Here is a 25110-nt window from a genome sequence, read left to right on the forward strand (position 1 = left end):
GTTTAAGAAGGGTGACTTAGGAGCGCTGTTGCACTGATTGATAAAAACAAGTGATTAGTATAGAAAGAAAATGAAAATAATTGAATAATGTGATAAGGTTTAAACACGTATTTATCTTGTGACTGAGTATGAAAATTAGTTGGAGAGCTAATGTGAGTGATGACAGAGGAGCTTGCTGTGTGTGTGTGATTGAGGCCTTCAAGGAGAAGTAGACAGTTCAGAGGTGCAAATTTGATTAAGAGGTTTATAAATTAGTGTTGACATATTGTGAGAACGTGCTTATATGTTAGGTTGAATGTGAGTTTGGTAAAGTGCTTAAAGGGGGATATTGTGTACGAAACGGTGTAGCTTTTTACGTTTTGGGTGTGTTCTATGGGTGAAATTTAAGATTGTTGAAGATTTTTGAGGTTGTTGTTTTATTTTTAAAGAGGGAGTTTTAATAAACATGGACATGTTTAAGGGGTTTTGTAACAGTGCACTTATAAAGAAAAAACCTGTCAGGTGATTTTGTTTTGTACTTTGATGAGCTAATACTCAGCTCTCTTTTTTCTCATTTTTGTTCTAAGCAGGCCTGCAAAAGAAAACAATGAATAACGGCGCCGACAATAGTCTCAGGAAAACAAAAAGTAAGGTGACCTTTTCCGAATTACAATGGGTCAGATTGTGGGTCCCTGTCTAAGAGGATTGCAGCGAGCCAATCCAGTCCAAACGTATAAAGAACTATTTTACTAGAAACAACTAAAAAGAAAATAAATGACTACCGACTGGACACTGACAAAAGACTGGACTAAGGTTGGACACATGACTGATAATTGTTCTGTTTTAACTTTTCCTTTATAACACAGGTTGGATCATAAGTGGAGAAAGTGAGTATAAAAGGTGATGTTCTAGTTAATAGAAAGGCTTTTGTTTATAGGACGTTTCAAGGATGCAGGCTGTGGATGGAGCCAAGAAGGGATTTTGACATGATGATTAATTTGATTTCATTCCTTAAAAACAGGTTTGAAGGCCCGGAGCAACTATACCTAATATGATATGATTAACCTTTTCTTTTAATTCCCTAACCTGAGTGAAGGATTTTGAGTTTGTAACACATGAGATGTGTCACAAAAAGGGGGGTCTTAATATATGCGATTAGCTACATGAAATGTGCTCTTTTAGGGTTACTAAGCAAATGTCTACGTGACCTTTACCTAACAACCTTGGTGATGATAAACTTGTTTACCGACTTGCTCTCTTGTAGAACATACAGACTTAGGAAAGGGGAACTTCAGCTCTGAGTTTTGAGAATAACTCTGTTAAGTTGACAGGAAACACGTCGGAATAGCCATATAGGGCAAATGTATTAGAGCTTGTAATTAAATGTGGGACTTGAAAAGAGGAAGCAAATTTGGTACAGGACGTACTTGAGATGATTAGATGAGAGAAGGAGAAGGTCAGGAATAGTTTAAAGTAAGATTGAGAAATTAAATGGGGTAAAAGGGGGCGTAGCTTCAGGGCAGTTCACAGCCCGGCGTAAACGCAAGGTGCTGTCACACAGCTTAAGTGATTTGGTTGAGTTAGTCTATGACAAAATAATAAGGAAACATTAAAAATATACAACACGTTGAGGAGATCTCTTTTGTTATATTTTAGTGTTTAACATGGAAGATGCCTCTCTGGAGCTTCTCTCCTGATGCTACCCCACCAAAAGACGCTTATCCATAGAGACTATGTCAGCTCCCAAACAGACAACAACAAACCAAGACTAGCAATAAACAATTTAAACATAAATAATAACAAATAAAGAACAATACAGAATAAAAATTTGAACCGAAGAATAAAATAATGAAATGTGGATTATTAAATATTAGGTCTCTCTGTTAAGAAGTCTCTGTTAGCTGACGCCAAGCGGTCGCAGCAGATGGCTGCCCGTACCTGAGCATGGTTCTGCCGGAGGTTTCTTCCTGTTAAAAGGGAGTTTTTGCTTACCACTGTTGCCAAAGTGCTTGCTCGATAGGGGGTCACAAGATTGTTGGGTTTTTCTCTGTATATATGAAGCACCTTGAGGCAATTTTTGTTGTAATTTGGCGCTATATAAATAAAATTAAATGGGAATGTATTGAAGTAAACTTAAATGTCATAAACTAGGAATTAGTTCATTTCTCAGGGGAGAAAAAACGGGGACTGGTGTTAGGAATAAAAAGCTATATTTTTAATATGAATCTGGTTATGATCTTGTTTTATGTACTTTAATAATGAAGGCTGGCTTGTAGAGCAAGGCCACCTTTTACTCACAAACAAGTGCTCAGCCAGACTGAAAAAACAGGAAGTTTTAGTGCACAAGGCATATTAATAGATATAGACACAAAAAGAGGAACTCCCCATATAAACAACATTCAAATGAGTGAAGTATAAAGTACCGAAATAACACTATATAAGTCACAGCTGATGATTCTAATGTTAGAGAGCTCTTGCAACTGGCGTCTGAGCTGTGCAGAGGTCGCTCTTAAGACAGGTACTTATGTAGGTTAACATAAGGTTGAGCCCAATAGAAGCAAGGCACCCCAAATGTGCACAGCATGCAGCAGGGGTGGCCAAAATAATATAGGAAACAGCACACGTAGGGAGAGAACACTCACTAAAAGTTCTGACTAACATAGTGTGGTGGCTTATGTGAACTTGCAGGTTTTAACTATGACATCATTAGCACAACAGAGACTGAGTAAAGTTTTAGATGCTCGAAATCTGACACTTACACATGAAGGAATCAATATGGCAGATGTAATGGGATTAGGAGGACCTAATTATTGTACTAAGAAAGCAGAACTTGAAGGGAAAGTCAGGGAAGATTTAAAAACAGGACCTGTTGGGATTGGGGATTTAGAGATTTTTATTGCTACTATATAATGTGCCTTATGATGACTGCATTAATAACAGGTTGTACAGTATAATTTTAATAGTATTGAATATGTTTGTGATAACAGTGATGTCTCTATTTACAGGTTGAGTTGATTTCATACACAAAGCATAACTGTGCTTGTTTAGAGTTCATGTTCCGTCCAAAAGGGTCTTAAGCTTCACTGGTGAGAGTGTCCAGGTGATACATGTTGAGGGAAGATGAGAACATAGCAGGTTAATTGCATGCACGCTTACAAACACACATGATTTAAATATAGGCCAGGCCGAAGGTCTGGACTTTATGTAGCTTTTAAATTTACAGCTCCTAACTTGCAGGAATGGCGTGGACTGTAATGAATGAATGCAAAACATGATTACAGACACAAACATGTTATGGATTTATTTTGTAGGGTAAAGGTGGAACACATGGTGCTTTGTTTCTGCTTAGCAACTACTGAGTCGGGTGAAACAAAATGTTGTAGATAATAGAAACTTGTCTAACTGGTATGAACAGTAACTTTTGCATGTTATGTATATGCATGAAGCAAAAAGAGGAGTAAATGATGATAGAAAATTTTGAAGTGTGTTTTCTAGCGGACATTTAGGCTGACATAGGGATGGTGTATATTTTACCCGGGGTGTTTTTAAATAGAACTAAAAGCGTTGCTCACACACATAAAGAGTATTGAGATTAGGTAAAGTTAATATAATGGATAGAGCCCAGAACATGATGTTGTGAACCAACTTTGAATAATGACAGGAACCTTAGATGAACACAGTAGGTTAGTAAGGTGTAGCAGAGAGAGGCTGTTTGTTTTTTATCCCTTAACAGGAGAAGATTTCCACTAGAGAGGGACCCAGAAAAGGAGCAGGGACCACTTAAGCATGAAGTGTTTTCAAGTGGGAGCTGGTGTTTTATTACTGGACCACCTAGAGGACATGAGGTGGTTATCTGATTTGCTGAGTCAGAGCACGGCTAGAGAGGGTCAGAGCGAAGGCAGTGGACCTGGGAATGGTGGTTTCGGGGCCCATGATACCATTAATGGATCTAGAGGTGACAGAGTGGGTCGAGGAGTGACCCAAGGAAATGGTGTGGTGATGTCTCTGGAGAGACCTCAAGAGAGGGAATTGTAATATTTAAAGAAATTAGGTCACTGCTGAACTGTATTTAACCATCATCCTTAACATTACATTAATTATCATTTCATCAAAGTGTTTATTGAAGCTGCTGGCATTATGTTATAATTAGTATTACAGGGGTTATCATAATCAAATATTAACATGTTTATTACAGGTGCAGTTATAACTACTTTAAAATGATTGAGTTAATATATATATATATATCATAACTCAGAGCCTGAGTATATGGTTACAGTAAAATAGTAGCTGAGCAAAGGCCTGAATGTATTCAGCTTCTTGTGGTATTTGAGTTTGCTTAGTTACAGGTGACGAAAGGATGTCAAGTCCATGGGGACCTCAAAGGCCTGAGATCTTCACCATATTTGGATGGATGGGGAACTTCTGTGTCTGCAGTTATCTCTTAAAATACATGAATGTTCTGTACATGCAAATTATGTGACTGTAAACGCAAGAGGGGGCGTTACAATACCCTGATGGGATAAAAGCAATCTAGAGTGTATTTTGGGCAGAGATGTACAACTGATGTTTTGCAGTTTGCACCTCTCCACGCTGCGTGCATTCATTAAAATCAATTGTTTGACCGACCTCTTCTGGACCATCATTGTTTTACTCTCGTCCTCAATTTCGAACCCGTAACAGAAGACAAAAGTCCATTTTAATAGGGAAAAAACATCCAAGAGAACCAGGCTTGTGGATGAGCAGCAATAGGCCCCGATGGAGTCAGGTATTTGCAGCAGTATAGCCTATAGTTCATTTACTCTGGTTCAAATCAGTTGATGAGTTTGTAAACTTTTAACCTTTCCCTGTTGTTTGGTTTGTTTTCACACAGAGAACAATTCCAGCTCCAACAAACCCAAAACATGTCACCACAAACCACGTGAGAACATTGAGTCCGCTCATTGGATTGGAGAACACGGGAGAATTTACGTTCATTTAATGGCTAGCTGTTAGCCCATTTAGACCTTCATACATCCATAGTACCTCGCAGCATCCCAGAATACAAAGCATACAAGGCTACAGGGAAGTTTTTTAGCTCAAACTTACAACATACACATGGTAGTTGGTTTGGATCGAGGTCGGATCATATGACACTACAAGCGAATCGCAGTGGAATTCATTTGGAACCATTATTGTAGGATCTACTGTACAATATAAAGCACCTTGAGGCGACTGTTGTTGTGATTTCACGCTATATAAATAAAACTGAATTGAATTTGGAACTGTACCAAGAACGCCTCTTCCAAAGCATCACAGTGTGGATGTTTTGGTGTGTACCAGAGTCCAATTACTGTGTTCACATCTGCACAAATGAACCACACCACGCAGGAAGAACTTTGATTTAAACGGACTAAAAACTACAGGTGTGAAATAATCCGGAGTCTCAGTCCTGTAGATCTCAAATTGCCTCCAGCAATGATTAAAACAAAAGTTCCCCTGATTGTCCTTCAGCCTCAATGGAAGCCGAGTTTAATCAGAACTGCCTTACTTCTAAATCGGGATTACACTTTACGCATTTGCAAGTCTGCTAGAGTTTGCTCAGGTCCAAGTAACATAAATTTCCCCATCCATTAGAGTATAATCTAGGCCTTAAACATACTTAAGACATGTGCTTACACTGTAATATTTTGTTGTGTTCGCTGGTTTTGAGCCGCTAATCTGTGCTGCTCTTGGTAGAATGCAGATTATTGTTGAAATGAACTGGTTGCATCCTGCTGTATAAATTAGAGCACTTATCACTCTGTGACTGCAGCATCACGCTAACTTGCCCCATAGCCAATAAAATGAAAAAATCTTACCATCTTTATACAGTACGTGCACCGCTTATCCAATTCATTATTTAGGATTTCTATGACCAAAATAAATAATCATTTATCTCAATTATTCTCAAATTAATTTATGATAAGTTTAAAGGCTGGCAATACGAGAACAGACATCTTTAAACATACCTCAATCATATTCTTGATTTATCAAACTTGTATAAATCTAGAACAACTTGACAAGAAGCAGTTTTTACTACAGCCCTGTAATATTTGGAGATCAACTCTGCATTTAACAGGCTGTGATGAAAAATTCAGAACACATCAACAGATTAGACTGTTAGTAAAATCTGACTATTCTGCTTGTGCTGTGCCAGAATCACTGCAAATGGACATTACATGCACTGGACATTTTGTCCTCACACGTACCTGTGTCACATAATATCTAAAAGATTTTACAGCTATGGTGCATGTCTTAGCAGCTTAAGATACAACTATTCCAACCGCATCACTCAGTCATTACAATGTACTTGTTTGAGAGTCTCTTTAAAGCATAATATATATGCAGCTTCCAGTGCGGCTAGCAATATAGGTAGTATGCAAGTATGGCAAATTAAAGAGTTAACAATATAATTAGAGACAAAAATACAGACTGCCACGTACAGCTTTAAAAAGAACCAGACCTGCTTGGAAATAAACAGGAAACACATGTCTGGGACAGATGGGCAAGCAGACCAACGGACAGAGGCAGTAACCCCAGGCATTTGGTATAATCACCTGTTTAGCTTGAACAAAACAGAAGTAAGGATTTTACCATAGCAGCTTTGAAAGCAAGTGATTTAAGACTGGGTCCAAACACCCACCACTTGCACTTCTACTACTATTACTACTGAAGCCATGAGCAACACCCCACATCCACCCTGTTATTTAATTACAAGGTGGGGCTTTGTCCCGAATCTGATAACCCAACTTAGCATAACGAAAACTGAGGTCTGCATTTCACTACAAAGCCACACTGCTCAACTCCCACAGAATACTTGACTATTACATACACTCACTCAGAGTCCCACTCCACCCACTCCCACAGAGCCTGAGCTCATTCCCTTCTGGAACGCTGTGTTCTGTTCAATACTGTATAACCTGTTCAGCAGGGAAAGTTACATACATGTACCCGTGATTTATTCATCTAAGTTAAAAGACCTTTTCAGCATGATACACTGTAAACTGAAGCTCATAACAGATCCTAAAATCTACCTAATTTGCTTGTTCCAGATGACATTTTAATTAAAAAAATATCGTCACTGAAAAATAAAGAGTACAGTAAGACAGATGTTTTCGAAAACTATGACAAACTGGCTACAGGACTCAGTATATAGCCACAATCACATCACCAATTATTTTTGGAGTCTGCGATCTGAATAAAGGCATTTACACACCAAACAAAAAACAATTGGAAAATTCAGTCATTTAACTTGTATATACACACCGAACATGCTACATTTTTGCAAAAAATCATCTTCAAACAGACCTTAGGTTTATCTGATGGACTTCAGGTTTATCATACTCTCGTGAGAGCGCAGCAGCACAGAGAATTTCATGGTTTGATTCTGGAGCTGAAGCAGCCAAGCCTTCAACTTTAATCATTAACTGTATCCAAAAGCACGACTTACAAAAAAAGTTCACCCCCCGTACAGCTGTTGTGGAGGGGCAAACTTTCCCCCACAGACATTTTAACACGGGAATCTGGGGAGGCTAACTGGCCACAAGGGAGAATGCACTTTTTGGCACCTCCACAGTGTCTTCATTATTCAGGTCCAGGGGTTGGTGCTTGGGCCAAACAGAGGCTTTAGTTAAATCCAATCACACATGCTGACGTCTCCTGCGCAAAAACAATTAAATGAACGGAAGAATGTTATAAGGGCAAGACTCAATTGCCCTTATAACAATTGTGCTTCAGCACGTGGAAGCACATGACAGACTCGGTTAATACGGAATAGGTCACAATATTATTGTAGTACAGCTACGTCAAGTCGTGCCATTGCTTTTTTTTTTTTAATAACATTGCTCTGTTCTGGAAAAAAAAGACAACGACACAGTTTTACTCCACATCAACACCAGACCTACTAAAGCTGTTTTAAAAATAAATAAATCTTGTGTCTTCTAAGGAAAGCTTAATTGCAAATACAAGATGGCAAGGCTGTTCCACCTTACTAAGGCCTAAGGGGCTGAGCTGGTTCACTTTGGCTACATTAGTTAGCTTTACCTGGGAGGACTGAAATGTTTCCATTTCACTCTGACACAAGACTAAACCCACTTCTGTGAAGTATTTCCTTTATGTTTTCAGGCCTCTAAATTGTTTGTTTATGAGTAAAACTTTAATTCCAGGAGGGAACAGGAGATTCGAACATCAAGAAACAGAGAGGGAGAGTAGAACAAAGAGAGAATTCAGAGTGAATGAGAAAAACTTGAGCCCAGGACATTGCAGCATGAGGGTGGGGTCTCATCTCCCCTGACTAAGTCAACGGAAAGTGGGCCAGCAACATAATCAATAACAGTGACTGCTATTTCACTCTGTTCTCCTTACACACTATATGTTTATGAGCTGACATCAGCTACACTATCGAGGCCCATCCCTAACAAATCACGGAAAAGAAACACCTCCAGTATGTCTTGCTTTTAAAGTCTGGAGCCTGCTGCTGTTATTTAACCATACCGTCACCATCATGTTCTCAACAAATCTTACGGCTAAGAATGTGTGTACAGTTCAACTCATGGAATGATTCAGCCTATTTTAAAAAGGACCTGTGGCTTTGAGCAGGCTGGACTTCAAAACAATGCAAACAAAGGAACATGCGTGGCCTCGATGCTTCCACGAGTCAAGTTATAATTTTGTGGTTTTAGATCAAGTGTGAGATCTCTCTGACATGCTATCCCCTGCTCACCGAGCGACGCTGTCACTCTGCAGCCATTGTCAGTAACAGCTGATCTGCATACACATAGACCAGCACAGGAGAAACTAAAGTGATACAAGAGCCTGTATAAGCATCACAATGAAACACCATTCTCTCTCCCATAGTCTGTAAAATCTCACCCGGCATGCAGCCGTAATTGTAGCTCCACAACAGAAATTAAACACCGGGAACAGATTTGCTCAGCACCATGTGAAGTGCTGTAAAAGCAACAACTTAACCGGCAATGAGAGCCTGGAAAAAAAACCTCCCAAAAACAAAAACATGGAGTGTCAGAGAGGAGTTTGTTAAATATGCATTTCATGACCTCTGCATATTGTTCTGAGGTGTTGCACACAGGCAGGTTGCAGGAGGAAAAGGAAATGTTTTGTTCCGACACCAGATCTATAATATTACAGTATGTTCCTGTTTTTTTATGTGCAACTGTAAATGGCACATATTTGTTGGCTTTCACTTAATATTTATTATAAAGTGTTATTTAAGTTCATGACTATTCTGTCTTGGTCCTGCAGGCCCCACAAGGAAATGTGTGTCATGCCTGGGCGTCAGGGCATTGTGTAAAAGTTCTTTTATTCTGTTGTTTCTAACACCAAGGAGTTCACTCTGAGGTCTTCAGTCATGACTCATGCAGGAGTTTGCACATCAATGGTAACCAACAGAGAGAAGTCAGCAGATGCTGAAGTCACTGAAGCTCTGCTATCCCTGCATTTGTTACCAACACTAGGATTACATGGCATAACGCAGAAAAATTAAAGTTAAACTAAATCAAACAACATTTAACTCACTGTGTTTAGGGCTTCTGCTTAAAAGCAATCAGCTGAGGAGTGAAACAAAAGGAAAAAAACAAAGAAAAAAGGAGGGACTCTGACAGAAGGAAAAACCACATTCATGTCAAACTCCAATGAGTGGCAGTATCGTGTGAGGAAAAGTTGGCGTCTCACACAGCTGCTGGAAAAAGAGCAAGCCTTTGCTCAAAACCAAATCATCCCTTCACATTATCTGCCCACACACAGCTGTAAACAGGTTTTCAGAAAAAAAAACCCTTGCAATAAAGCAAAATTATCAGCTTCCACTGGACACTGTAAGCAAAGTCTGGAATTTTCCAGAGCTGCTTCCTCTGTACCGTCTCGACAGAAGGATAAAGATGTATTCCGACGCCTGAGCCTCGCTCGTAAATTTGATCTAATTTGCACGAGTTGCCCACCTGGCACAGAGAAATAAAACATGTGATCTCACCTGTGGCGGCGTCCTCCTCCTCCTCCTCTTTCAGCACATCATTTTGGTCGTTCCCCTCTTCTGCCTTTCTGGTGCCGTCCTTCACCGGCACCACGGTGAAGTTGGTGGGCATTTTTAGACCCTGTGCTTCCTCTCAGTGTCTCCTGTTTGTCACACTCTTACCTCCCCCAGCCCTCTTCCTCCCCCTCTGTTCTGCTGAATCTTTTCCTTTCTCTGTCCAGCAACTGTCACTCTTCTTCTCTTTCTTCCTACTGTTCTCCGTTGTTTGCTTTCTGTTGTTCAGACCAACTTCCCTGGTGTACTTTACCCTCATGGGCAGGACGCTGAGTCTTGCTTCTGAGTTTTTGTTCCTATCGCTAGGATTCTGCTGTCCACCCATGTGACCCCGACCCCCACCGCACCAACTACCCAAATAAGGAAGAGCGGTGCTGCCCCGCCCAATGGGGGGCAGTGCACATGAACACACACACACACACACACTGTGGTTGAAAAACTACATGCATTAGTGCTCATCTGTGAGTGAGAGCACATATAGCAGCTCTTTCTATGCCTGAGGGCAGATCCCCTGACCAGGAATGCAGCCTTTTTCTCACACACAGGCACAACAACCACCAGAAACAATCATCTTTGTTCAAAGAGGAAGTGCAAAGCTGCCACACACACACACACACACACACACACACACAAGGACACACATGTATTTTTCCTCACTTGCTATGCAGTTATTTAAACCCCATGTGCAGCAAGTGTGCAGCAATGCTGTTCTGAAGATGTATATAGACTGTGTGAACATATAACCCTAAAGAGCGTTAGCACATATGCTTATGTGTGGAAACACACAGATTTCTGAAAGATGCTCATATCTGTATAGAGTGAGCTGTACCTCATCCAAGGTTTAATCAAAACTGAATGGTCATTGAGACATAATAGAGAAACTTTTTTCAGGGATTAAGAAACAGGAGAACATCGAGCCTTTGTGCAGTCTCCACAGTTAATCCTAACCTGTCCAACTTTTGCTGAGTACTTTAAAACTATCTTTACACAGACCGTCATCTTGGTCATAGGTTCATATTACAGGCCTTTTTGTAAGAAAAGAATCAGCACAGAAGTCTCTAGATGTAAAACCCCATCCAGCTGGTTTGGGATCAAGTGGACAGACAAGTGAATGGAAAAACAAAGCAGCGCATTTGTATGCACTTGTACAGGATTGGAGAGATAAAGTTTCTGCACATTGCTTCATTTGTATAGAGTCACAGTGGCTAGACTCTATCCAAGCTGACACAAGTCAAGGGGCAGGAAAGATTTTTGGAGGTACAAAAAAAACCAACAAAAAACAAAAACAGTCGAGCCTGTTAAACCAGGAGGTGTGAAGCAACAGACGTCTTGCTGTCAAGCACCAGCGCTAATAAGGAACCATTCTACCCATTTAAAATACCATTGTTCTCTTAATTTTTCCACTAATCTGTTCTATTTGTGCTATTGGGTTGACGAGAATATAAAAGATGGATAGGATCTAAAACTTTCGACTGGTACTCTAAGACTAATAAAGTATCGTAGCGTTTCTGAAAAATAGTAAAAGGGAGGAGAAAATGGTTTTAGGTGCCTCATGTTCAAATCCATTTGACCTTAATTCTAATGATTCATTTCCTCTGAATATACACCACACTGAAAATGACACTAGCTATCAGGTCTCAAACACCTTATGTGATTGGAAATGTGATAGAAACAGTGAAGCCACAGAATTGAGTGCAGATGGCCAGAGGTTTTATAACACTAGCTGAGTGTGACTGTGAACACATGGAAACCAGAATGAGATCCCGCCCCCTCCGGTAACTTCCCCAGTGTGACGACACATGAGATCAATAGAGTCAAGGGAAGGGTGTGGTGTGCAAAAGCAGGAAGGGGGAGGCGGAGCGTGCACGGTGCGAGAGAATCAAAGAGAAAGAGAGATGCCCAGTTAGCAATGCGACTCGCTCACAGCTCATTTCTCAACACTGAACCAGAGGAAGGATGTAGCACCTTCTAGGACTTTCTACAGCATTCTTAAAGCTTGGGAAACCGTCACTCCTCAAACATCTTCAGTGAAATATTTGTTAGTCACATTAAAAAAACAACAACATCCTTATTATCAAACATTTATTACTCTAGTCTTCAGAAACTAGACATCTTTCAATTAAATAACTCCTGTCAGGGGGTGTGGTTGCAAATATGATGCTGGACCCAGGCTACATGCAAATCACTCCGAGCTGCAGCTACAGCCTAAACTAAAGCAGCCAGCATTACTACTGTTTCCCTGCATCATGAAAGGAAAGCTTGGATCAATAACTGATTCCTAAATGCGCAGTAAGTATTACGGTGCTTCTAAGGTAACAAAGGCAGCTCTTATCTACTTGCTGCTCAGTGGATGAGCAATGATGTAACCGGCATCTGCTGATTAAGTGGCCAGACACTCAGACTGCTTTCTCAGTGACAGTCCATGCATCCAGGCCTGGGGGACAATGTCCCTTTTTGTGAGAGCATTTACACCAATAAATAAGGGAGGCTGGAAAGTAGGCTAAAATGCTGTGACATAAGCAGTTCTCAGGCTGTCTCATGGTTGATTTGACACACAATATGAAGGAGGAAATGTCTTACATAACTTCTCCAGCAAAAGGGCTAAAAAATTCCCATAGGAGGGAAATGATCAATTGTGGTGAAAAAAAAACCCCCACAAGAGCAGACATTAGCTGTTTACTGGTCATCACAACTTTCCAGTACTTATTTGTCTTACACTTACAGGAATTATTACTGCATTCGTTTTACTGTAATTCCTGCATAGGTATACAGTGAGTGCCACGAACTCATGATTCATTCCCTCAATTAACACATACAAAGGCACGAATATCTATCACCTTACTGGAATGTGTTGATAAGAAACTGGGAGTCTGAACCTAAATTTGACCTCCACAATATACTAATAAAGTAGTATGAGGATATTCACTTCAGTGTGTACAAAATAACTGGATTTAATCTACCCATTTATATGCATTAACTCCTTTTTTAAGTGCCTTTTATACACAACTGCACAAAATATTCAAAACTAAGGGTTGTGTGTGTAAAATCGGGTTGATTTTAATGTTTTGAACATGTTTTTTTTGAAAGGTTTGATTTTTAGTGGACATACAGACCAACTTCAGAACGTGTTTTAAAACAAAACGAGGTTGTGGGTGTGTGCAAAGTCAGATACCTGTCACACATGACTGGTTTGAGTATGTAAGTTTCTGAGGAGGAGGCTAGTGGCTCAACAGTTACACAGACGTTTGAGAAATAAACACCCCTAATCCCAGTGGCATTATTTAAACGATCAAAGTATTAAATTCCACGTGTTATATCTTAATTATTAACTTTTTAATTGGGTGTGGCCTTCCCAGGCCAACATGTGGGTTTACCTATTCAGTCACTTCTCCAGCTGCTTTTGTACAAGCCCTGAACTTTAAACATCGCCTAGTAAAGGTGCCCCTGACAACACAAATGCAGTCAGATGGTACACTGACTGGTCTCTACCCTGTCAGCACCCCAGTACAAAGTCTGTGTGATGTCAGATTTTGTTGCTACTGTGGCTCAGAGGGTACAGTGGTGAGGCCCCCTGAACCACCCGACCCAAAAAACAAAAAACAAACAAAAAAACCCAAAACAAAACCCAAACATGACAGGAGAAACCGTTTACAATTTACTATTACATTGAAAAGTGTGGTAATCCACATTTTACATGAGCATACACACAGCCTAAGCTCCTGGTTTTGCAGACAGTGGTGAATTTTTCTGCCCCGAGAACAACAGCACTTAAACTGAGTTCAGAACTCTCTCTGGCGGCTCGCATTTCCACTCCCAAAATAGATGTATTGATTGAACCTGCAGGGGAAGATGGGAAGACGCTGGATTTGCAACACATACACCAAGTGCAGGCCAATGACACAAGGACAAACTTCTCAGCAGTGTAGATCATTCCTGCTGTTGTGCAGCCTTGAGACTCCCTGGTTTTTATCTTCTTCATGGCTATCATATCTAACAGTTCACTACACTTCTCTTTCTTTGTCAAGTTTTAAGCCTCTGTTTTATATTAGAATCTAGAGATGTTTGGTAGCCTGAAGTTATAAAATCATTATATAAAGGAAAATGTGAATAAATGTTATTATTTCAGCTACAATGAAAAATAACACTAACACACCTCACATTATCTCACGTTAACCACATAGCCTGTCTGCCCAACCAATATATTACACTGCCCTCTGGTGGGCAAAGGAGAAAAGTGAACTCAGTGTAAAACTGTGTATTTGTGTATTGTATCTTTATTTTGAACATGTATAAGTAGAGCTGGGCGATATGACCCAAAATTCATATCTCGATATTTTTTAGCTGGATGGCGATATACGATATATATCTCGATATTTTTTTACCATAAGGTAAGAACAAAAAGAGAGTTCTTAGTCAAAGCTGTGTCCCAGATGTCACACAGGCACTTTTATTAACATACAGCGTAGATGTACATGAAGAAATTACTCAAAAATAAATTATCAGCATTTATTAAATAATAATGCTGCATAAATAAAAGAAACACAATGTTGTTTTTGTGCATAACAAAAAGCTCACAATTGTGCAGTCAAAATGTAAACTAAAAGACGCTGAGCATAATAACAAAGAGACAGATTTCACAGCTGCTCTATTCCCAAGTTCTACTGCGTGACTGACAGCCTTGAGTTTGAAATCCTCTTTGTAACCATGTCTCTTAACAGGTGCTAGTGCTGGGCGATATGGAAAAAATGTTTATCACGATATGAATTATTTTATATCACGATAACGATATATATCACGATATACCACCTGACCTGTGGTCATCTGGAAAGTATGCAGTCTGTAAACAGCGAGTGGAGAGGGTGCAGTCTTTGATTTGAGTTACCGTAAAGCATGTCGCAAATCCGGGTGCACGTAAAGCAGCACCATGTCGCAAAACCACAAGACGGAGTTTCTTTGCGAAAAATATCATTGTTTTTATACTTTATTTTCTCTTGCATAAAGTTAAGGGTATGTATAGTGAGAAGACAACACTAATATATTTGCCACAGGCTATTAAACCCTTTAAGACCTACCATAGAACCAAGTCCGCCAGAGCTTATCTTTACATTTTACATGCTGTAGTGCCATTTGTGGGAGCATTTCAAGTTGCTATACATCAATACAACCGTTATAGCCCAAATTTTAATAATATGTATGCATTAAGTCCATAGTAACTACATAAATTGCAAAAAAGTGCAATAAACTACAAAAAAATTGAAAATTGTTTTTATTTTTTTTAAACATATATTTCTAGTTAGAGAAATTTAAGAGGCTTATCCCACATAACTGTAAATATAAAAAGTTGCACAAAATAGTTTCCAACCACGAGAAATTTATTTTGAGTGTGTTCATAGTTTTATGTTTGAGATACACTAATTTTTATATACTACAGGAAAAATGAAAATAAATATTATAATGCAAATTTGCAAAAAAAACAGCATGTGCATCAAAATAAACTATTTCCAACAGTGTAATTTGACTTCTAAGCATCCCAGAAACGATACAGAAAAGCATAAAGTCAAACATGACTTTTAAAAACACCAACATAGGCTTTGAAGCTAAAAAACTACATTATCCCCGAAAATGACGTCACTTCCGGTTTCAGACAGGTAATGGCGGACATGCGATAATTCGCGCTGACTTATATTCCAACGTAGGAAGTGTTATGAACAGCTGATCGGATCGTCAAAGCCTGTTTCTGGAATATTATGTTTTTGTTGCTGCAAGTCTGGAATATTATGTTTTTGTTGCTGGAAGTGCTTTTTATGCAATTTTTGCAAAGCTACATGTGGAAGGAAACCGTGACCTAGGGCAAGCTAATGGAATAAGATGTAAGTACAACTCCTACGGTTTCATATGCAAAAAAAAAATTATTGCGCTACCTTACGTGGTTCCAGTTCTACAGGGATTTAAAATTAGTTAGGCAAAACGGAGTGTGCCTGCTCCGACCGGTTGTAAAGGGTTAATGATATATTTTATGTAATAATTTATAAAATTAGGGTTAGAAACAATAGAAACGATAGAAGACAAATGGCACGATAGACACTTTTCTATCGTCCACACGATATATATCGTCATATCGCCCAGCACTAACAGGTGCCATTTATGGTTCTTATACACACACAATACGGTAATGTTACGTTGAAGCACAGTACGTATCACTCCACGAGGCTCCACTACGGTAGCCGTAATGCTCCGACAATCCATCAAGCGGTGCGGCTCCGTAGCTTACCAAAGTCGTACTAAGACATTTTTTGACAGATTACTGAGCGCCCTGTACCACATAAAAACGGTTCGCGGTCAGTAAGCACAACCAGAATTCATACATAAGGTGCACTGTCGATTTTTGAGAAAATTAATGTCGTTAGCGCGGTCAGCTCGCTAACACGTTGACGCCGTCCAGCCCCACGCACAGGGCGATCCGCGGTAACTCGTTAACGGAGATTTGCCGTGTTCATCTTGTCGTTGCCTGCAGGTGAAGCTATGGGGGAGGGGGAGTTGTGTTCAGTGAAGGAGAGGCGAGGCCCAGTAACGCAGCGTAGAGACAAAAACGGACGAAAGAGAGGCAAACTTGCGGCTCCACAAGTATAATTATAACGTAACATATACTATATCGATATAAACGATATTGTCACATCTTATATCTCGTATGAAAATATATCGATATTTTTAAAAAACTCGATATATCGCCCAGCTCTATGTATAAGTGTATAGTATAAGAACAACAACCGAGAATAAAGAGACACGAACAAACAAATCAAAACAACAGGAAAACAAAACGATAATAAAAATCATAATTAACTTACATGTTCAAAAAAAGAGTAGGAAGAAGCATAAGCTTATTTAATCCCACCCCTTCCACTATTTGGTAACTAACGGTCAACACTTTTTCTTCCTGTTTATGCCCTATCCATCAGAAATTTGTTACATGTATTTGCTTTAATAACCCTAGTACTGTAACACGTCAAAAGACATACAAATTTACAGATATATAAACATACTTGTGCACCCACACACAGATATATACACATCCCTGGTGTGAAAATAGTGTGTGACAAGATCCGGTCAAAGCCCTACCTCCTCCCTGTACATATTTTTGTACCTCTTTTTAAACCAAGTCATGCTGAGATATTGCTGCAGTTCTTCACTTAATCTGTTCAACAGCTTCACTCCACACACAGAGATGCAAAAACGTTGTAGTGTTGTACGGATACAGGGATGTTCAATAAAGTCAATAAAGGAAACTGTGGTGTCTTGCAGGCTCAGATGGAATCTCTTTATCATATCATGTGAGTTCAGATCACATGCTTTTTCACACGTCATCTCCCCTTCCATTACTTCCTTTTCTCAAACGTGCATCACTTTTGACCTACAGAGTCCAGAGGTTACAGACAAAACCTGCTAATGTACGTAAATTCATACTAATAAAACAAAATCCTGACAAAATGGCAGAGAGCCAAATGGAATTTACTTTTTAACCTCCAGTTAAGTGGAAAACCAGTTTTTTAGTTCCTTCTGTTTTCTAACCACTTCAATTTCACTAGTTTCCCCAGATGATTACTGATGAAAACATCGCCTCCAACAGACACAAAAAAGGAAAAGAATATGTGTTCACGTCCAAAAACTGAAGAAGCAGTATTAGTTGCACAATCAGGTCCACACTGGCAAGTGGAGAAAAGAAATGTGAGAATTCCAAACATACAAAGTCTTACGTTCCTAAATGTAATTATGAAAGTGCTAGTGTACCACTTGGGTTCCCTTCTGAAACATTTTAGTGACATTTGACTGGTACTGTATGTGAACTCACATCTGTGGCAAGGAAACAATACTGAAAAATCTACTTCACTTCAGTCTACTTGCATAAAATGATAATACGAGAAGTTAAAGACACATAATATCTGCCTTACAGGAAAAATAAAAGACCACTCTGCATTATTTAACTTCATCATAAACTGTTAAAGGTTACGGTACCAATTCTATATAAAGTCTTTCCAGTTTTTAAGTATTTATTTTGGCCAAAGGGCAAACTTCCAAGCCCAGGAAATGTTCTGAAAAACTGTGTAAATCAGTGATCTTTAGGAGTGCTGGTAGGTGGATTTTGTTATGTGCGTACAGAGAGTACTATTAAAGTTTATTTTCTAAATCCCTACGAGAAAAAAAAAATCCTTTAATTAATTATATAACATTGAATACAATTCATTTGTAAACAATAGCAAAAAATGCTATGATCTTACAGTTGCAAGAGTAAATTTCTGCATTAAATATCAACAACATTTTAATTCAAGTTACAATTACAGACAAACACAATCTGAATGAACTAAGAACACACAACCAGTCGTACTGTTTTACTGTCTTTAGTGAACCTTGAGCAATCACTCAAAGTCCAGGCTATACAGGATGTGAACCTCTAGGCCTCTTTAAAGTTACTTGGAGTCAAGAGTTCCACTTAAATGACACTAAAGCATGTGTTGGGAATCGGACCTTTCCTCTAAATGAAAGTCTCCTCTACATCTCTACTAGCAGAGATGAACTGATCCAGTAGCCAGGGAACAGGACAGCCAATTTCCAGCATTTTCAGCCAGGACCAGTGACCGGTCATTCTCCCAAATATCTGATTACAGGCCAGTCTGTTTCATGTGCACACAACATGCGCACAGAGATGCAGGCAAATACTGACTCGCACACTCATAGCCACATGCAAACATGTCGTTAGTGTGAAATTTCTCACTATCATTGAAGACACAAAGTTCCCCAAAGTCAAGCATGGAGGGACCACCACGCAATAAAGCTAATGTTCATCTTCCTCCAGCTGAACATGGAGATTTTAAAGAAGCTAATATAAAGAACAGGGCTAAAGCTAATAGTAACCATAAGCCAGTATCATCAGTATGAGATTTGGAACAGCAAAAATGATCAAAGCAGTTACTAGGAAGATTATGGAAACGGGTTAAAAAAAAAAAAAAAAAAAAAAAAAGTGAAAACGATTAATATCCTGTTATCTGGTGATATTATAACACAATGAACACTTGATTTGAAAAAAAAATGCAGAGAAATCCTGAAATGTACTTCAAATTTGGGGGAAATTAATAATTTCTTTTAATTACAGTGGCTTGCAAAAGTATTCGGCCCCCTGCAACTTTTCCACATTTTGTCACATTACAGCCACAAACATGAATCAATTTTATTGGAATTCCACGTGAAAGACCAATACAAAGTGGTGTACACGTGAGAAGTGGAACGAAAATCATACATGATTCCAAACATTTTTTACAAATAAATAACTGAAAAGTGGGGTGTGCGTAATTATTCAGCCCCCTGAGTCAATACTTTGTAGAAGCACCTTTTGCTGCAATTACAGCTGCCAGTCTTTTAGGGTATGTCTCTACCAGCTTTGCACATCTAGAGACTGAAATCCTTGCCCATTCTTCTTTGCAAAACCGCTCCAGCTCAGTCACATTAGATGGACAGCGAATCGAGAATCTGTGGCAAGATCTGACAACTGCTGTTCACAAACGGTGTCCATCTAATCTGACTGAGCTGGAGCTGTTTTGCAAAGAAGAATGGGCAAGGATTTCAGTCTCTAGATGTGCAAAGCTGGTAGAGACATACCCTAAAAAACTGGCAGCTGGAATTGCAGCAAAAGGTGCTTCTACAAAGTATTGACTCAGGGGCAATGTTCCCTCTAAGCTGCGCACGTGCGCAATTGCGCACTGCTGGCACGGTCTCTGCGCAAAGAAAATCTGTGTTGCGCACAAAAAAAAATCTAACCTGAATTGAAATTAAAATTAAAACTTCAACAATTCTGTTTTGCAGTGTTAGTCAGTAAGTGACTGGCTGCTCCCGTATGGGATTAGAACGATGCCACCTTATCCCATAGTCCAGCCAATGATGCGATTCACATTCGTATATATGCAGCCAATCAACGTCGTTGACAGGCTATGACAGCGTCCTTATGTGCCGACACCGGTGTTTTAGCTAGCAAAGCGGTGTGGCTGATGTGGAGTGAACCCACGTTAATGACAACGTGTACAACCATTGGAGAGGTGAGCAGGTCAGATGGAACAATTGAAAAAGGGAAACGTGTGGACTTTATACCAGTTTTTAAATTGTGTTGATAGGCCACGTAAAACCAGAGTTATGATAAAAATATATACAATGTTTGGTTTTCTTCCTGAATACTGTCGTTGTTTATATTTACTGCGGGAAGAAACGGTAAAAACGGCGTTTTATAAGGAAAGCACTCTCCGCCTATGAGCAAAAACACCCCCCCGACCCTTTCCTATTGGTCGAAAAAAGTACCATGTCGACCAATCAAAAAATGATATGGCAATGTGGCATCTAGTTGTTAAGAAACGGGAGGAAGTTTTAGGAGTGACGGCGGTGTTTTGAGATGTGAGAGATTTGAGACCTTTAGCGCAAATCTTGTGTAGTTAGTGTGTAGTGTAGTCAATAATTTTGTTGTGTGTGTCAGAACAATGAGGCGACTGCTGAATGTTACAGGTGTTACAGGAGTGATACATCTCCTGTTGTCAGGCCTGCAGGTATCAGGCTGTTGTTCTCCTTTATCTCATAGTGGACCGAAATTATTTTTTGGAGTGGCACAAATAATTTGTGTGGCATCAGACTTGATGCAGAACAGCTGATTGTTCTGTAAATAGTTTGAAATGTTTATTTAAAAACGCCTTGGCTGCATTAAAAAAATAGCTGCAAAAAACTTTGTTGTTTGCAAAACTCAGTAACGTTTTTGAAGAAGTAACTATATAATTAATTGCCCAACATTGGTCATTATATACTATATTTTTCAGATAGAGAGTTACAGGACTCTCTCCCAGACCACAGACTCATAATACAAGTCAGAGCTTTATAAAAAAAAGAAAAAAAGAAAGTTGTGTTTTCAAAATCGGAGTTCAAGTTATTTTTACTTCCAATAGTGTTAACATACTACACAGGTCATAAACAAGATTTTTTAAATTTTCATTTATAAGTGGGCTAAAGCAGTTAATTAAAAGTAGTCTAACATAAATGTAAATGCTGTAATTTGATTATTTTAATAAACCATGTAACTTGGATGGATTCGATGCTGGCGTGACCACAGTGCACATGTCTGATGTCGCTCACAGTGGTCCAAGGGTTCGCTCAGGGAGTTTGTGTGTTCGCTCAGACACATGAAAAATTAGAGGGAACATTGCTCAGGGGGCTGAATAATTACGCACACCCCACTTTGCAGTTATTTATTTGTAAAAAATGTTTGGAATCATGTATGATTTTCGTTCCACTTCTCACGTGTACACCACTTTGTATTGGTCTTTCACGTGGAATTCCAATAAAATTGATTCATGTTTGTGGCTGTAATGTGACAAAATGTGGGGAAGTTCAAGGGGGCCGAATACTTTTGCAAGGCACTGTATTAAACTAATATTTTGCATTTTTAAAAAACAGTTGATATTTGTTTGTATGTGCTTTTATGGGCCAAATATTGCACAAGAAAATTGCAGTCAGTGAATATCTAAATGTACATTACACTTGAAAGAGTCAAAATCTCATCCCAATTGTGAAGCACAGTGGAGGGAGCATCGTGGTTCGGGGCTGCTTTGCTACTTCAGGACAGGAATGCCTTACAATAGTTGAGAAAACACTGAATTTAAAACTGCAGCTAGGAGAATGACAGTGCAGCAGTCAGTATCTGGCCTTAACCCAATTCACTAATGCTGGACAGGACTGCAACTGAAATGGTGTAATGACCTCAAAATGAATACTCAATCAAGACATCCCAGATATATAATGATCCACACTTTCTCATAAACACACTGTAGTGCAGCCTTTTATTAAAAAGCCTAACCTCACTCCAACAGTGCTTTAAACCCAGACTGATTTCTAAAAAGCAAAGGTGCAGGGGAAAAAAAGCTGTTTTTCCCAGCAGCTCCAGACCAAAAGTGTTTAAATCTTATTTCAAGGGGCAGAATAGCAAATAATTTACACTTGTAAAAGTTTTGAATGAACTTATTAACTCAAGGGATACTGTTATATTCAGGGCCGCAGGTGCGCATTCGCTGTCAAAATAAAATACGCGCACCAGATAAAAAGTTGGAATGCGCGTTTGCGTACATAAGATGTTCTGGAGGAGGACAGACATTTGTTCAGAACTCTTAAAGATGTCGAAGAAGCAAGCTCCGTAAGCAATTACTTTGGTGTTCCTCCACCGCAAAAGAAGCGCGTATTCTCGGAATGTCTGGGAACATCTTATGTACGCAAACGCGTGTTCCAACTTCTTATCTGGTGCACGTCTTTTATTTTGACAGCGAATGCGCACCTGCGGACCACTTATGTGCAGCCCTGGTTATATTATTGTATGTGTATGTATCGTTTCAAACTGTGAAGGACTTTGAAACTGTGTGATCTGAAAACTGTTTTTATTTTGAGGAATTTTGCTTAATTTTATCCAATTCTGTACTTTACATGTTTACAACAAAAGCATCTCCATACAAGTGTGTTAATAATCAGATTGTATGTGTCTGCATTAGGGATGGGTATTGTTAGGTTTTGTATTGTTGATTGTCATTTATGCTTAGAGTTTTATAATTAGTTGTAGATTAATAGAAGTTGATCCTTAGTAGTCTGCAGACACACGTTGTGTGCATTCCAGAGCACTCTGGCTTTCACACCCACATCCTGGGAGCATGGGAGAGGTCGTACCTTGTCTTATTGTTTTATGGTAGGATAAACGTATCTATGTCTGTTTTACTCTAAGTGCATTTTGTTTAGATGAACTGCTGGACTTCCAGGCCAGCAGGGTTAGGAAGTCATTTTATGACCACACACACACACACACACACACACACACACACACACACACACACACACACACACACACAGGGTATTCTTTGTTCACATGTATACCTGGGTACGCTGTTATATGTTAATGAACCTATGCATATTCATGGAACCACAATAAAAGAGCAGTGTTACGGGGGAGCGGACGAGAGCAACTGGGGTCAAGCGAAGGAACGGCGCCTGTCCAGTTCTCTCCCGTGCACGTGAAACATGAAGAACTTGCCTACTCGTGTCTTGTTTGCTGTGTAATTACATTGCCTTCAACGTTCCAGCGAATAGGTTCAAGCTACAAACCTATCATTAATTGGTCCTTCGACGCCGGAGCCCTGGAGTCGGCATTCACCGAGGAGAGAACCCTGACGTCAGCAAGCCGTGAGAATTTGTCATCGGGCCTGTGGATTAGCTGTCTGTTTTCTCTCCTCGACGAATGACGATTGGCGGGATCCGAGGCTGATATTACACGCTAAGCAACGCCGAGTAAGTTGAAAGAGTGACTCTATAATTGCGAAAGATTGGGTTAGTGTCCCACAACTGGGTTAGGGTCCCGAAAGAGAGGTTTTGGTAAAATCGCCCAAGCGTCTGGTGAGTGTCCGGTTTTGAAATCGCCCTGGGTTTGTGTCCCGAGCGTCCCTTCATTGGGTTTTGAGTCGCGCGACTGGGTTAGCGTCCCAGAACTGGGTTAGGGTCCCAGAATTGGGTTAGGGTCCCTGGGTTAGGGTCCCAAAAGAGTGTTGCTGTGTTTGTGTGAATGACTGCGGAGCAGGCGCGGTCTGTGACACGGTTGTTGTTGTTTTCATGGGTTCCCGAGCAAGTAAGACTGCCTCACAGGGAGACAACACATTTTTGCAAGAATTTACTCCCAACAGTGCGAGGTATTTATTTTCTCATAACTGTCATGAGCGTAAACTGGTTGCGGGAGAATCTCAAATGTTGGAAGTTTTCAGAAAACACGGCAGCCTTGAAGAGCGTGCAGAGGAGGCCAGCCCACATCAGCAGTAGTTAAGCTATGCTCTGGTGAATGGCTTTCACCCACCCATTGCTGATTTCATTAGGAAGCAAAATGTTAATCATAACTCTGACCGGTCCTTCACATGCATTAACTGCACCCGCTGTGCACAGGAAGGAATTAAAGAAACACGAAAGAAGTCACAAAACTCTGTAGTCGCCGCTTCCCTAGCAGATAGAATCATTTTCCAGGGACAGACTGGAGGAGGGCTGACTAGGGGCAGAAAAAAAGAGAGGTGAAGGACCGCGGGCATTTAGGTGGGAACGTGACAGGAGGAAGGAGAAATGCTATGCATGTAGAGAAAGGGGTCACTATGCTAGAGAGTGTCCTAAGCGCAAGCCTGAGTAACCCCACCTGTAATAGATGATTAGTACCCGTCAAAACTGCCAATACACACACGTTTAGATAATTTTTTTAGATTGCCCTGATCAACAACAGCCGTGCTCCAGACCACAGATTTAATTGAGGTGGATGAGTGTTAAAAGTAATCTGCATTAGGCTTAAGGTTGCTCAAATTCTGTACAATGACATATGAGATGAAGTAAAATAGGTAAATATTTAAACTAATGATGTGCATAGAGGCACTTGACCTGTGTGAAAGACTGTCATTCTAATATGAGCCATTGTTGAGATATAGAGCGCAGATGTGAAAACAACTAATATGCAGAACCCTGTATAAAATGGCTAAAACTACATGATGGAGAAGCTGAAATTAATATGTGTAAGTCTTTGCCACTGTGGGCAAAGCACGCAACCACTGTGTGAGGTTGCGTTGCTGTCTCTTCTGAGCTGATGAGCAAGCTACACATTATCAGATCAGGAGCTGGCTGAGAACTCATCAAAGAGAGGGGAAGAGAACTATGATAACTCGAGTATGTAGCGTATCCGTGAGTTCAGCTTCTTCTTTCAGATGCGCAGCAGTTTTCTTGGATCTTGACTCGTGTGTAGAGTGTTCATAGCATCAGCATCATGTTCTTGTTTATTTGTTTTGTTGGGTTGAAAACTAACTAGATAAATTTGTGATTATACTTATGGATTACCATGGCACCTATCATCAGCCATATGATTTATTTATGCAGATGAAAAGAGTGAGTGTGAATGTGCCTGATCACAGATGTGTGTGTGCGTTGTGTAAAAGTAATTGTCTCCAATTGTGAGAGCGGTGATTCTGCAGGTCACCAGCTAGTGTAAAGGAAAA

At 39.8% G+C, this 25110-nt stretch overlaps 1 protein-coding gene across 6 annotated transcripts in view; it reads right to left on the bottom strand.

Annotated features, from left to right (window-relative positions):
- slc12a7b (solute carrier family 12 member 7b) overlaps positions 1-25110 on the bottom strand; it is an 84726-nt gene that overhangs the window by 41716 nt on the left and 17900 nt on the right. Inside the window, exon 1 of one of the 6 annotated variants that reach the window (XM_063484206.1) lies at positions 9983-10133. The exons of 4 other annotated variants lie outside the window; for them this stretch is intronic. In XM_063484206.1, the coding sequence (XP_063340276.1) occupies positions 9983-10094 (112 nt within the window). In that variant the 5' untranslated portion in view covers positions 10095-10133. Of the gene's footprint in view, positions 1-9982; positions 10134-25110 lie in introns of those variants that run through there. One more of the 6 variants, XM_063484203.1, reaches the window with a different exon arrangement.

This window comes from Pelmatolapia mariae, linkage group LG9 (assembly GCF_036321145.2).
Source record: "Pelmatolapia mariae isolate MD_Pm_ZW linkage group LG9, Pm_UMD_F_2, whole genome shotgun sequence".
Taxonomy (NCBI): domain Eukaryota; kingdom Metazoa; phylum Chordata; class Actinopteri; order Cichliformes; family Cichlidae; genus Pelmatolapia; species Pelmatolapia mariae.